General features: G+C 46.6%; 1 protein-coding gene across 1 annotated transcript in view; it reads right to left on the reverse strand.

The window, feature by feature from the left end:
* si:ch211-207d6.2 (sickle tail protein) overlaps positions 1-15,312 on the reverse strand; it is a 96,956-nt gene that overhangs the window by 24,735 nt on the left and 56,909 nt on the right. Inside the window, exons 8-12 of the mRNA XM_027283497.1 lie at positions 4,318-4,588; positions 1,955-2,272; positions 1,330-1,434; positions 1,062-1,093; positions 799-968 (exon numbers count right to left, since the gene is read on the reverse strand). Coding sequence (XP_027139298.1) covers positions 799-968; positions 1,062-1,093; positions 1,330-1,434; positions 1,955-2,272; positions 4,318-4,588 — 896 coding nt within the window. The remainder of the gene's footprint in view (positions 1-798; positions 969-1,061; positions 1,094-1,329; positions 1,435-1,954; positions 2,273-4,317; positions 4,589-15,312) is intronic.

Here is a 15,312-nt window from a genome sequence, read left to right on the forward strand (position 1 = left end):
CTGGCAGTCTAATCCTATGGCAGCATAACTAAGGGATGACCTGAGCCAGCCCTAACTATAGGCTTTATCAAAAAGGAAAGTCTTAAGTCTATTCTTAAAAGTGTCGACCGTGTCTGCCTCCTGAACCCAGAAAGGTAGTTTATTCCACAGAAGAGGAGCCTGATAGCTGAAAGCTCTGGCTCCCAATCTACTTTTGGAAACTATAGGAACCACAAGGAACCCAGCGTCCTGAGAGCGCAGTGTTCTAGAGGGGTAGTAAGGTATTATGAGCTCTTTTAGATACGATGGTGCCTGACCATGGAGAGCTTTGTAAGTAAGGAGAAGAATTTTAAATTCTATTCTAGATTTAATAGGCAGCCAATGCAAGGAAGCCAAAATGGGAGAGATGTGATCTCTGATCTTGGTTCCTGTCAGAACACGTGCAGCAGCATTCTGAATTAACTGCAAAGTCCAAAGAGACTTATTAGAGCAGCCTGATAACAAAGAGTTACAATAGTCCAGCCTTGAAGTAACAAATGCGTGGACTAGTTTTTCTGCATCCGCCTGAGAGACAATGCGTCTGATTTTAGCGATGTTACGTAAGTGGAAGAATGCAGTCCTCGAAATTTGTTTTATGTGGACATTAAAGGATAAATCCTGATCAAAAACAACTCCAAGATTCTTAATGAATTCATGAATTATTGTTACACTGTTCTTTTCCTGTAAAATATTTTTGAGTTATCCTGAGCTTGAGAGCAGTATGTCACAGAGCTGTGGGGTTGGGGTCTGCTTCATACCTATCTAACAACAGGTCAGTACCTGTAAGAGTCGGAGTTGGTTGAGTTGCAGTCGGAGCTCGTTCACATTGCCCTTTGCTAACACCAAGCTCTGCCGCAACCTCCAGTCAGAGGGAGGGACCTGAAGAGCCAGGGGGGTGTGGCTGGAGCTGTCAATCAAAGCAGCAGCATTCTGAGGCTCAGAAGACGTTCCTTAATGTCAAAGAAAAGTCATTCTAAGGTTATCATCATGTTTTAGAGCACTTCTGTTGGAGCTGTGTTCAAAAAGAAAGGAAAATATCTCACCAGGTATGAGGAGTTTGTGTGCAGAAGTCTCACTGAACACACATACACACACACACACACACAGATTGTAAACATAATTACACATCAACACTATCCTAAATACAGCCACAACAAATTTCATGTTATTATCCTGAAGATCAAGTAAAGATTGATTCTAGTATGTACAATTTTGTCCGCTTCAGTTTTATAAATGACATTACTTCCCATTTTTAGGTGTACATGTTGGCTTAGCTGTTGGCTTAAAGGGACGAAGACAGATGTTACTGACCTGACAGCATCTTTCACTGCTGGAATATCTCCTCCTACAGACAGAGCATGCTGCACCAGACCTGCCAGACTGGCTATCTGCTCCTCCATGGCTTTTATTCTCTCACTGAAAAATATGTATCCATCACATAACATGTATACTAACTAAGTATAGCAGCTCTATAATGTCTGATCAAATGATGTGTTTAATATTCCGCTCTTTAATGTCACTGTACACATATCAGACAAATTAATGTATGACATCCATTTATCACTGCATGGTGAATAAAACGCAACTCTTGTAAGGCTTTCTCTGTGCTGTTTGCTAAAGGAGAATATGTTACCATTTAGGACTTAACCCTAAAGAAGGAGAGATTTCTATCACTCATAAAGAAACTTTTTATTAAGAGGACACTTTAAGTGCTTACAATGAAGATGATTTCTATGGATTTTTAGGAACTTGACTTGAGAACCAGAGGGTGGCCGGTTCAAGTCCAGTACATCTACATGGCAACTCATCACTCCACCATCTCTCCACATGTCTATGAGTCCTTTGCGTGTGTGTGTGTGTGGTAAAGTATAAAACTTGAATTTCCCCACTAAGGGAATAATGAAGTTAATCTTCTTCTTTATCGTCATCATCTCACCTCTGGGCATCATTGGCAGTCACGTGACCCTGAAACGCTCTCTCAGGTTGTCCCACAGGGCTGTCCACAAAAACAGACGAGGTAGAGGATGATGAGCCACTTGCTCTGCTTCTGTTTATGATCTCCACTGTGGCTCTGTTACTGTCCCGCCGCAGAGATCGGCGAACTGGTGACATCCTCTCGGGAGACACCAGGCCTATCCCTCCAATGATCTGTCCGTCAATCATCCTGACTTCACTGACTCTGTGAGGGGAAGGGGGCAAGGTTTTTGTTCCCAGTGGAGGAAACTGGCTGTTTCCATACTTCCTGCTCTTCTGCCTGGATGGTGCAGAAACAGATGAAACAATGGATGAATTCATACACATTGGTTACACTTCATGGCCACAGTGTGGTCCGTCCACAATGGCAAATACTACTTCCCCCATCTCTGCACATCTTTATTCCAATCAAAAAAAGACACATTTTCATCATGCTAGTGCTTGTTTTGACCGTTCCAGGCTGCTGTAGAGACAGACACGGTGGACTGGAGGTCTGTCAGGACTGTCTGACTATGACTCTGGCTGGAGGCTGGGTGCGTGAGTGATTGTGTGTGGGTGTGTCTTGGTGTGTTTTCATTTGTCCTTTTTCCCCATGTTTCCTGGAGCTGGTGGGCGTGGCCTCAGCTCACATTATGGCACACCTGCACCCCATCAAGCAACTGACTCCCATCCTGCAATCACCGCTCTGTATTTAAGACCTGCCCAGCTCTCCAGTCCTCGCCGTAGGCACTCGTCAACTATTGTTCTTCTGCGTGTTTTTTTAATTATTCATTTTCCGCCCTTTTTCGTCATTTAATGTGGCCCACAGCAGTGAGAGGACCCCAACAAATTATATATCAAAACGTGCGTCAAATTTCTGGGTCTATAATGGGTGTGTATGTGGTGGAATGTTTGTGCTAGAGTGGATGACATCATCAGCTAGAGTGAGAAGCAGAGAGAAAAATCTGTGAAAAAATAAAACGTATTCGACTACGGTGACCTCAAATGCCCCACTACAGACACGATTTATACATAGAAACGTAGGAAAATTTCTCGTCTCACTCACATTCGCCTGGTAAAACTGTCAGATATATAGTTTTGGCGGTAAACGCAAAGATGCGGCAGCAATCCCCCATCCACAGCCTCATAGACTGCCATGTTAAAAAGGCGGGAAATTTTCTGGAGGAAAGTAGAAGTAACGTTTCTCTGAATTGCTCTCAAGGGCACATTTCTTCACTTATCGACACAAAACAAATATGTAGACGTTCAGGAAGGGCACAGGATGCTCCAAGTTAAGCCGGTTCAATGATTGGAAATACGGTTTGGCCAGAGATCCCTCCTCTTCGAGGGGTGGTCTCAGCATTTTCTCTCTTTCTCTGTCAGCATTCCCAACTGACATTTTAACAGGTGCAGTTGCTGCTCTGCTGACTGGCAGTTGGTTCTGCCTGAAGGAGGAGAGGGGGGAGGGGCTATTTCCAAAAGGCAGGCAGAACGGAAGGGAGAAGCCAGCCGGCAGAACCCCCCCCCCCCCCCACTCTCTGTTCAGTATATTCTGATTGTTTTGGCAAATAAACCATTGTTACTTCCTCATCAGCTACATCTGCTTTTGGGTCCTGTTTTCTAAGCCTGACAAGGTCCTATAGTGTATGCAGATAAACAGGGCTCATTTTAAGGTAACAAAAACAATTAGCCTTATTTTCAGCGATTGTACACTAATAAAAACATAGGATATATGCATATATGCACATCATTCCATTTCTGCCATTTTCTGTAACCCTAAATCTTACAGACAGACGGACAGTGTCGGGCTGCACAGTGTGGCTGCATCCTCCTGGTTTGCATTCAGTCATTTATTGGCTTGTGGCTTGTGCAGTGTGCACTCTTTTTAACATCTTATCAAGCATTCCTATTGGCACTTTAGTTGACTTTCCCTTCATCCCTTTCTGTAGCACGCTGTCACGACTGCCGCTCGACACCCAATCATGTTCATTTTGCCTTCACTAAACCTGCAACCTCTGCCTTAGTATGACCAGTCATCTGACCATGATCACTTGTTCCCTGAGTAAGCCTGCTTCTCCACCACAGTCTGAGCTGCTAAACTGGGACTACAAATTGAGTACATGCACTTTAACAGATGGACTAATTTATTTTATTAGTTTTACTTGCTCAATTGATTTTGACTTACTTTTGGGGAATTTATTTGGGGTTTTTTTTTTTCTGTCTATCTTTGATAAGAAATGCTGCTGGGAGCATCCAGCAGGTCTTTATAGACGGTGTAAAAATGTCTTGTTGTTTAGTTTACTTGTTGTTCCTTGTAGTGGAGGAAGGGTGTGTGGAAGCGTATACCTTTGGAGGGAACGGGTCTGGTGCTCCATGCTCTCTCTGTAACCAATCAGGGGCTTAATGGTGGCCCGGTATTGCTGCATCACACCTGGGATTCCAGTGACTCCAGCATCCACCATGTCTGCAGTGAGAGAGGGAGGAGCGCTGCATTGGGAAGCCATGCTGAGACATCCTCCTCCCCGGTCCTGCAGTGAGGAGCAGTAGGAGTCTGGATAATGTCCTCCTTCACCACGCACCACCAGGGCCATGCTCTTACTGTAGGCAGCATCCTCATCTGAGATACAGATAAAGTCAAGCTCAATCACTGTTTCTTTCTGTAAAAAAACAAAACTGGAATCCAGATAAAACTGGTTGAGAAAATCTTGAGTTTTTTAATTTTATGAATGGTTAATAGCTAACCTTGTAAGCAGCCACCAGTCCCTTTTAGATATCTGAAAGGGGGTGGAATGTTTTGTTTGGAATGTCTTGTTTGGAAAATCAACAAGGGGTCACGACAGAGCTCGAACCCTCATTGCCACACTACACTTATTTCGCTGTCTGCTGTCAAGAAAGAAATGCAAGTGGTGCGGCTGAAGACCAAGGGTCTAATCCAGGGAGTGGATTCAGGTTAAATTCAGGTAAAGTTTTTTTTTTTTAATATTATTTTTTTGTCCTTTTGCCTTTATTGATAGTACGACAGAGTATTAGGGCCACATTTAATAAAACTTTTTTTTTTAATTAATAAAGTCGTTATTAAATATGGCGAAAATGAATTTGGTGATTAAAGTTGTTATTAAATATGGCGGCGAGAATTAATTCCGAGATTAAAGTCGTTATTAAATATGGTGAGAATTAATTACGAGATTAAAGTCGTTATCAAATATGGTGGCGAGAATTATTTACAAGATTAAAGTCATTATTAAATATGGCGAGAATTAATTACGAGATTAAAGTGATTATTAAATATGGCGAGAATTAATTACGACATTAAAGTCATTATTAAATATGGCGAGAATTAATTACTCAGCATATTTAATAACGAGAGAACTAAACCTGCTTGCTTTTTTTTTTTTACAAACCAGAGTTCCTCTCTGTCTTCTCCCATCATCCCCCATGTACAGCCTAAAGATGCTGAAATAGCATTTCACTGCCTCATTAATACAGTTTATATCAAAACCCACATTGTGGCATATTAATCCAAGTTCAAAGTCTTGTATGTGTTTGGATCCTGAACTTTCTGACGGGCAGAAGCTGCATGGATAGGTGACACTACATCTTCCACCCTGTCTATCAACAGTGATGCTTCCAAGGTTGCGTGCTCAGCCCTCTCCTGTACCACCCTGTTCATGCATGACTGTGTGGCCACTGACAGCTCCAACACCATCATCATGTTGGTTGTCAGCTTGGACCTGACATGGACACACCAGAGTAACAACATCACAAAGGCAGCTGGTCAAAAGCTCTACCCCTGCAGGATGTGGATGCTCAACATGGACTCCAGGACACTTTATACAGATACATCCCTGAGTATCCTGATTAAATAAAGCTGACCCAGTGGTGTATGAAGACCACCCCAGCTGTAAACTGCTCTGCTGCTGATCTTAAAGAGGACTGGCTCCATCCCAACATCCAGGTTCAACCTATTGCATTCAACAAGCAGACAGTGTTGAAGGAAGAAAACAACACCGCCAGAGCAAGACTGGAAACTGCTTTAAGGAGATGCAGAAAAGACTGGAGAGAGACCTCAACACCAAAGATGTGTGGCAAGCGATGCTGACCATCACAGGCTACAAATGCTGGAGTGTTCCTATCATGTGTGAAGCCTCATTGCCAAGTGAGGCTTGTATTCCTTGCCTACGCTGATCCTCAAGCCCCTCACAGGGCTTTATAGAGGACTGTTTAAGCTGGTGGCGAGGAGATTCGCCTGGCTTCTAACTGCCTTCGTCCGCACGTCTACCCTGCTTACTCTAGTATAGCACCTGACCGAATAGCCCCTGTGGGCTAAATACTACACTAGCCGTGTACGTTCACGGCAGCTCTCCCCTCATTGATCTGTGCACTTGGTATGGTTGCTAGGATATTTTTTAGTGGCTCGTCCTGTAAGCCCCAAGGGTCCGTTAATTTCTTTGGGCTAGAGTAACCTGTTAGAACCTTTTAAGATGTTAAACACATTATACCTTATAATTACAACCATAGGAGATGCTATAAATGTGAGGTCCGCAACTTAATCTTTAACCGCAGTAGATATATTTATTGCAAAGTTTAGCAAGGGCGAGCATACAGTTCAATTCATTCAAATATGATCAATCCTATTCCCTAAAATCACTATCCTTATACTAATAAATTTGATAACCTATTACAAAGGCTGCTGCTGAGTTGCTGAGGTTGGTCCAATTTGGAGAGAGGAAGGGAAAGGGTGAAGCGATGGCCTTTCGATCCAACCTTTTCACAACTGCCGTAACTGCTGCATTCTGTCGAGAGTCCCTGGCTTTGTCCAAAGCCCGGAAAGTCCCTGATGTCCACAGTCTTTTATCGGCAGGATGCACACAAAAAGAATCCTGGTTGGCCCAGTCAAGACCCACAGCCGGTCGGGGGTGGTTAATCCTCCTTGGCACGCCTCCCTCTCGCCGGCTGTGGCTCGCCGAATTCTTCTCTTGCGATGTTGGGCTGTTCGTCTGTTCCTGCTCTGTAGTTTAGAATCTAAGTTCAGGATTCAATGCTCCGATGTGGTCAGTCGTCCAGCATGTCTCAAACTCGGGCACCGGCTGACGAGGATAACCACGATCTCCGTTGTGCAGTGGCTCTTATACTCCCCACTCGTTGGATTTTCCCCCTATCAGGCTACAATGAGTCACTTGCCGGATTCCAACCATATTAGGTGGTGATTGTCATAGTTCATTCTCCTTGTTCCTCCGTCCAGATGTTTCCTTTTGCGTCACTTACCCCTTCCCCTCTCACCTTCTCTCCAGTCCAGTTGCTCAAGATTTCCTGGCTCAACCCCTCAGCATGATTCAGTTATAATTACTTCCTTAACTACTAGCTGTTACTATGATTTCACAATCTCTAGCAGTCGAGATCCAAACTCAGTTATAATCACACTTTTCCTCATGGTTACCTTCATTTTAACATTTCATTTTTACATTACTCAAACACAGATTCATCAATAATCATACTTTTACATTGTTTACTGTCGTGAGCTCCCTCTCCCTCTGCCTGGTAGGAGCACTAATTATCTGCCACTCTGCTGATTACTATCACCTGTCTCTGCTGCCACTCCCTCATTAACCAGCCAGCTGCTCCTCATTACCTACTAACCATACCTTGTATAAAGAGCCCTGTTTCCCAGCACACCTTGTCAGATCGTCTGCTAAGCCTGCGCCTTTCCTGCCTGCTACCTGCTACTACGCTGACTCCTATCTGTGATCCCGGACCTGCCCGACCACCCTCTGCTCTACAACCCCGGTAACTTGACCTGCCTTCTGCCTTTTTGACCACGATTCTGCCTTGCCCTTGATGGTACTACTGCCCTGGAGGTTTTGCCCTGCCACTCCTCTCCTGCTGTGTGTGTGTTCCCCCAGGACTTCCAGCCACTGGGACACACACACACACAAAGACTCACTCCCATTCCCCAAACCCTTCAATAAACTATTCAAACGTATTGCTCGTGTGGTCCTTGTCTGTCCAGATCCCTGACAGTTTACACACAGAATCATCATTAATCACATTCTAGTTTAGCTCATTTTTGTTTTCATGCATTACTCACATACTCAGACGGCAAGTCCCTTCAGTCCCCATTCTCAGGCCTTCTGCTAGAGGGTTTCACTTCCCCATTTGCAAGGTCCGACAGTGAGAAACTCTCTGTCATCCGTTTCCCAGGTTGTTACATTAACTTTTCCGTTGTGTCAGCGGACCAGGGATCTCAACTTACTTGACACCCCCTCCTTGAGCTCACCCGCTGCTCCCGATGCTTATCCCTTAGGCCTCGGAGGACATGCTTATCCCTTAGTCCTCGCTATTATCCCGGAGAAGCAACACGTCTGGGTCCTCCGACGTGACTGGTGATAGACGAGGCAGCCCTGGAGACGTGTCCCACTGATCAACGATGAGTAGGTCGCCCATGCGAGAGTTTCTGCTTCCTCATCTGCCGGCTGGGGTAGCCCTGTCGCTGAGATCCAACTGGGTCAAGATGGCAGTGACCCTGGTTTTGGCTTGGCCTTTGGCTTCCTGGTCTGCCCTGGACAAGGGATCCTCCCTTTGCAGGGTTGGTGGATCATCTGGTGGTGTGGTTGGGGTGCTAGAGGGTTGCTGTAGTGGTTCAGGCCCGGTATCAGAGTTGTCTTCCGCCGCCGAGTCATCCACCGTCATGGGTTCGAATTCAGCAATCTCGCCTGCTCTGTCCTCGCAGCACCATACCAACCATTTGGTCTGTGTTTCCACCTCTTGGGTCAGTGGTTTTGCTGGTATGCCATTGTCCTCAGTGGCTGTCCGAAGTGGGGGCAGCTGTGGTCCTATTGCCACGAATCGTCCATCAGTCAGGTGTGCTGTGGACACTTGTTTTCCTCCCGGGAACTTCCACATCTTGGTGTAGACCAAGTAGTAGATACCATTGGGGTATTCTGTTGCAACTGCCATTACCCTTGGTTCTGCTTTCAGTGAATTCCAGACCACCTCAGCTTTAGCTTCGAGGTCCACTGGAAGTTCTGGTATTATCGTCGGTATGTAGAGCCCATCTCTGCGACTCACTATGCCTCTTGCAGACTGAATGGGAAAATGGCTCATATAGCACTCAGTGCACCACAACGCTGGCGTAACATCCCAGAGGATTTTAGCCTGGTCCAGGGTGAGTCCACAGCAGATACAGCCCGCTCCGTTCTGTTATGATAGAATAATACAATTTTTTGTTTCAGCAGCATGTTTTAGCGTAGCAAGCAAGCTTAGGGGTACTCTTTCCAGAGTCCCTCTATTCTCTTCCCGCAGCACATCTTTGAGCCAATGCAGCCAGCCAGGGAGATCGTAGGGTGATCGGCAGACTTGGTCCCGGGCTGGTGGTAGTTCTGGATCTAGGGAAGAAGGCAGTGTAGGTCATGAGCCACATGACCACCACTATTTGGTTGACTTGTTTTATTCAATACAAAACTGCTATCCCGCCCCAACCCAGGCACCAGAGGGAAGCGGCTTGAGCTTGATCAGCCAACGCCTTCTTCCTCTTTCTTGTAGTCCCTTGGTCAGGAAGGCCACGTGGCCCAATAGGCCCATGGTTATCAGGGCTTCGCACAGAGTACTGGCAATTTTGAGGGGTGCGTAAAAGATGTTGAATGTGTCCAGGATCATCCAGAACACAATCGTTGCACCCTGGCAGATCCCCACTCGATTAGCGGATATGTTGAGGCGCCCTAGCATGTAGGTTGCAAACAGGGATACAGCTAGGTCTTGCACCCCACCCCACACATTAAGGATGATTAGCCTAGCACATCCTTGTAGTAAAGCCAGTATTCTTAGTGGTTGATTGGGGCCCCAGTGGCCAGTGCAGCAGTGGACCAGCCATATCATAGCATAAAAATCTGCCGTACTCACTCTGAATAGAGCCGTATTGGCTGCGTCTGTGGTGTTGTTAGCCATATTTAATGTATCTTCTTTTTCTTCTGTTGTTGGTTCTGTACTCTTTGTAGCTTATCTATTTACTAATGCTACCTGTGCTGCTTCTTCTCGCGAGGGTTTTCACACTGGGCATGTAATTGCTCTAGCTTCACCCCTGACTAGGGCGATCGCCATTGTTCCTGCTATCACGAGGCCATTGAGCAGCAGCAGATAGGGCCACAGTTGGGTAAATAGGCTGTTATCCAGCCTTTCACTACTCCAAATCCTTCTTCAACGATTTCAGTGGCTTCTTCAATTGCTGCCGTTAAGATCCCTGTTACTGCCATTCCCACTCTCTCGGTCCAGGTGCACTCGTGTTCTTCTTTTCCGCTCCCACAGTGCATCCAGTGCTCTTATCCACTCGTTCTTTATCTTCTTCCAAACTACTTGGCTCTCATGGGTGTCATACTCGCCCTTGTAGTGTGCCAGGCAGTGTGTCTTCCATCCTCGAACATGCTGACAGTGTTTTCTCGTGAGACTGACAGTGCAGGTGCTGTTGGCTCTGTCACAGCTCATAGTCCATGGTCTAGGACTAACTACGGGCATGGGTTTGCTCCACATCCCCGGCCATCCCCGGCCCTTTGGGCGAGCTGTCGATACATTTCTGGGCTGCTGGCCCAGATCTTCCCTGATCCTAACCAGAGGTCAACGTACATCCCTTGCGGGGTTATAGGGCATGTACCTTTGCAACTTCATTCCATCCAATATTACCTCTCGCTGGACTGTTTCGGGATCGATGGGATCGATGGGCCCGGGACTGACAGATCTGGATCCGGTCTGTACTCCCAATTGCTGCAAAAATACCCCGCAGTGCCCCGGTTCCATCCTGTGTCAAAATCTTTCCTAGGCCAGTCTGGAAATACTATGTGGTTAGGTAGCTCTAAACTTGGTGGGCTCATTTTAGTGCCAGGATTATTTAGGGTAAAGTAGTCTAACTTTCCGTTTAAATTTTTTACTCATCTTTGCATTGACTTTAGGCTATCCGGTTCCTGTGTTCATTTTTATTCTCCTGACTGGGAATTCTTCTGTGATTTTCCTCTTCCAGAGAACGAGTGCCAGAACCATGAACTTAGTCGCTTGACTGGCTTCTTTTCTGGTGCTTGCTTCGGCTCTTCTGCCTTGACGTCTTCTACCACTGTGACGTCTGCTCCTACTGAGTAGATTCCCTTGTATGGGACTGCTATCATCTGGACCGTTATTTCAACTTTCACTTTTTGGTCCGGCCTTATGGGCGTGGCTGCTCTACTAGCCACCATTCCAGGCATTTGCTTTTGCTTTTGCTCCTGAGTTTCCCCAGGTGTCCAACCCCATCACGAAATAATACAAGTTGGTGCCTCTAGCCCATGGGTCGGCAACCCGCGGCTCCAGAGCCGCATGCGGCTCTTTGATCCCTGGCTCCCTGTGACTTTTGAAAATAATTGATGACTATTAAATTAAAATGTATTGTAGCATCCAGCCGGACGTGTGAGGAATAATGAGGCGTTATTTGGCCAACCTGCTTTTATTGCCAAACAGTTTCATTACAGAACTGGGTTATTGTCGGCCATAACCACGCCAAACGACATAACAGGTCCCACACATCAGCCTTGCTCGCGCCGTACTCCATCCACTCTCGCTCACACACGCACGCTCCCCCTCTCACCTGCTCCCCAGCCCCCTTGCTCTCATTCAGGTGCATTCACGCACCATGGGAAACCACAGAACTCAACATCGTAACACTGTAACATTACTGCAGGGTCCCTACAGTATCTTGTTCGACTTTTCTTGTATTTGTTCCTTTTTGAAAATGTAATTCTAAATATGAAGATTATGGTTACATTTAATAAACCATATTAAAAATACATTTTTGGCTATGCGCGCGCATTCTTGAACTTACAGAACCGTTCGAACCTAGACAGTAGCTACGTTCCAAACAGAACGCAGGTAGCTAGAGCTAACTATGAAGAATTAGAAAACAAAAGTGTCAAACAAAAAACAAAAGTTTCTTAACCCCAGGTAGGCCAACTATGGAGAATTCTAAGAAAAGAAAAGTGTCTGAAGAAAACAGAAGTTTCAATGCTATGTGCAGTCCTTCATTAAATGTAATAATAAAAAAAACGTTGCATGCCGTGTCATTTTAAATGTCAAAAGTGTTTTGCGGCTCCCGGTGCTTTCTTTACGATGAGAAACTGGTCCAAATGGCTCTTTGAGTGGTAAAGGTTGCCGACCCCTGCTCTAGCCCCTTTTTCTCTCGGGACTTCAGGTAACTCTTCTGTTCGGATGCCCGGGGTCTTGGACTACTTCCTCGATGAGTCTTCCCCACGTAGTAAGCTCCCAGGGCCCTTCCCATCCTTTCTCACGGGCCTGCTGTCGATCATCATCTGTCAACTTCTCGAGTCCGGTGCTGTAGCCTGGTTGTGCTGGATCCCTGAACACTCTTATCACCAATGGGACCTGTCTCGTGGCAAATGGTGGGCACGCCACTTACCCATACTGAGGAGTGTATGGCCATCCATGGTGTATTGCTTCCTCCAAGAGGGATCGCCTTCTACTGCAAACCTTCAGTTATTGTACTATAGCCTTCCGATTTATTAACTCCCATGGCTGGGTACAGGGCTGGTGCTGATGGGCTGGCACTTGCGTGCCTCCATGGCTCTTAATTTCCACACCTCTGGAGCGCGACTTCAGTGTGATGCGCTCCAACTCTCTTCTCCAGGTAATGATTAGAAGCCTTTCAATGCGTCCAGATACCTCCTCACTTGCCAACCTTTGGCTCTGCTCACCTGCAGAAGTCTTCCACTCCTCAACTGGAGGGAGCAACCATTACAGTGCAGGATGTAGGATCCATCCCACTGGCAGCTACATTCTGATGGTTCCAGTTTCGTCCCTCGCAGGACCCATTGAGTCATGATGATCAGCCTAGGTAGCTTGACTATCCGGCATAGCCCACAGACATAAGCATCCATTACTTTTACTGGTTTGTAGTGCATGTTCTTGAACTCCCTTTTTGATACATCTGGCTTGAGTGGTTTCTCGCTCCCTGGTCCCTCCCTTTGGACGGACAGGGTGGATGGCTTTGAGCAAACCACACAGGTATTTTTTACTTCTTTCCATTCGATGATCTCTTTTTCCTCTGACAGGAATCCTTGCTAAGCACAATCTAGCTTTCTCAGTCCTCTGCCTGCCCAGAGTCCTGAGGTCGTTCTCCTTAGGACTACCACCCCATAGACAGTGGCTACCCTGACGTAGGGTGGTAGGTTCTGTATGTCAGTAGCCATTCTTGGTTCCTGGTTTTCCTGGATTCCCTTTTTCTTTAGTAACACTGTGTTAGTATCTAAGATCTTCTCTACTATGTCTGATACTTTGTACTTAGCTTTGACTGCAGTATTTGATGGGTGGTCGCGTGTTTTGATCCACACTCTCTGTCCGACTTGGAATGGGACTCTCAGTCCCAGGACCGCCTTTTTCTCTTCTTCGCCCCGCCCCACTTTTTCTGATGTAAATGGGCGTCCGTTCAACTCCGCTGTGGGGGAGGGCCTGTCACTTCGATGTCTATCGTTCAGGGCTCTCCCTATCTCCAGGGCCTTGGTGCTCCACTCTTTGGTGTTAGCATTCTTCCCAATCCAATTCTTCACCAGGCTGATGGTCCGTTCTACCACCCCATTTGCCTGTGGGGTGTACGGTGGAGAGTAAATCCTCATTGCTCCATTTTGCTGGCACCACTGGTCCACTTGGGCATTGCGGAAATGGGTCCCATTATCCGTTCAGAGCTCTTTGGGCAATCCCAAATGAGAGCATGATCTCAGCTGCCTGATCCAGCATGCTGACCACACTGCTGCCATTGATTCTTCTAACTGCTCTGACGATTACGTATCCCGACATGGAGTCCACTAGCACTAGAAGGTACTTCTCGCCCTTCTTTCCTGTAATCCCCAGTGGGCCAGCTGCATCCATACATACTGATCCCCAGGGTACAGTGCTCTTTATAGTGAGGCCGTCCACCCTCTTCCTTCTTTGTCCTGCATTGTATCGACCACATACGTCGCAGTCCCTGAAGACTCGGCGGACTCGGCCCCCTGAAACCCAGAGTTGCTGCTTTTCCAATTCCTTCCGTGTAGGCATGGTGCCTGCATGGCCTAGCACTTCATGTACAGCCTGCACCACTTGTACTACAGAATCTTCGGGAACCACCCTTCCTTTGGGTGTCTGTTCCCACTTCTCTCCCCCGACAAAGACGATTTTTCTCTGTTGTACATACTGATCCACTTCATCATTTCCTTTCCAGTGAGCCCCTTTTTTTCCATGGGCTCTCTGATGTACCACATCCAGGCACATTTTTAGCCGTAGCTCAGCTATTTTCTTCCAATGGTGCGCCACCATTTTGCCCTTGGCTCCCTCATACCCATTTTCTTCCCAAATGGTGAGGTCTTCTTTGAGTGCTTGAGCACAATAGTAGCTGTCTGTTATTACTCTGACTGTCTTTATTTTCCTCTTTTCCAGTTCTAGCAATCCTTCCAGGATTGCCATCACTTCGCCTGCTTGAGCGCTCCCTGAGGCTCGACCTTTCTGTCGAAACTGCTCCTTCCCATCCTGCTTGAGGATGTAGCCCCAATATGCGGTGTCGTCTTGTCCTTTTCGTGATCCGTCGGTGTACAAAATCCATTCATAGGGTTCTTCTTCTGTTTCTTGTGGTTTCTGTGCCTTTTTGTTAGCTGGTTGTGCCGGGCCAATTTCAAGATCCGGTTCCAGTAAGACGTCTTCCCACCTTCCCCATCTTGTGTTCGTAGCTTTAGTACTTTCAGTTGTCTCTTTCCTTAGATACCGATGAACTTGGCTTTGGGTGATAACCTTGATTCCTTGGCCTTGGGCCAGATCTTTCATTGTTCCCTAGTATCTTGCCAGGACCGCCAACTCCTTCTCCTCTTGTGGGAACTTTTTCTCCACCAATGATAAGGTGTAGCTCCACAAGGTTACCATTCCCCCTCCTTTGTTTTTCACCTTCACCACTGCATCGTTGTCCTCACAGCTTACTTCAGCTACTAGCCTGGTGGTGAGGCTCCTTGGCTCTAGCCTGATGGCGTCTTGAATTGCAGTCTTTAGGCGTTCCAGATTTTCTTGGTTTGGCGCTGTCCAGATCCACTTTTTAGGGGCTTTTTTCTTTGAATCTTCTCCCTTCTTTTTCAGGCAGGCGTAGAGGGGCTTGGCGTACTTCTGGTAGTTCAGAACATGGTGCCTCACATAGTTACATAGTCCCAGTAGCTTCTGTAGGTCATTCTCCAACACCGGTGGGCGGATTTGATTCAGTTTTTCTCGGTATCCATTCGACAGTCCCAGGTCTGCAGCGACCTGGAACCCCAGATAGTTCACCCGAAACTGACCAAATTGACATTTTTTCAGGTTGAG

This window comes from Larimichthys crocea, chromosome X (assembly GCF_000972845.2).
Source record: "Larimichthys crocea isolate SSNF chromosome X, L_crocea_2.0, whole genome shotgun sequence".
Lineage (NCBI taxonomy): Eukaryota > Metazoa > Chordata > Actinopteri > Sciaenidae > Larimichthys > Larimichthys crocea.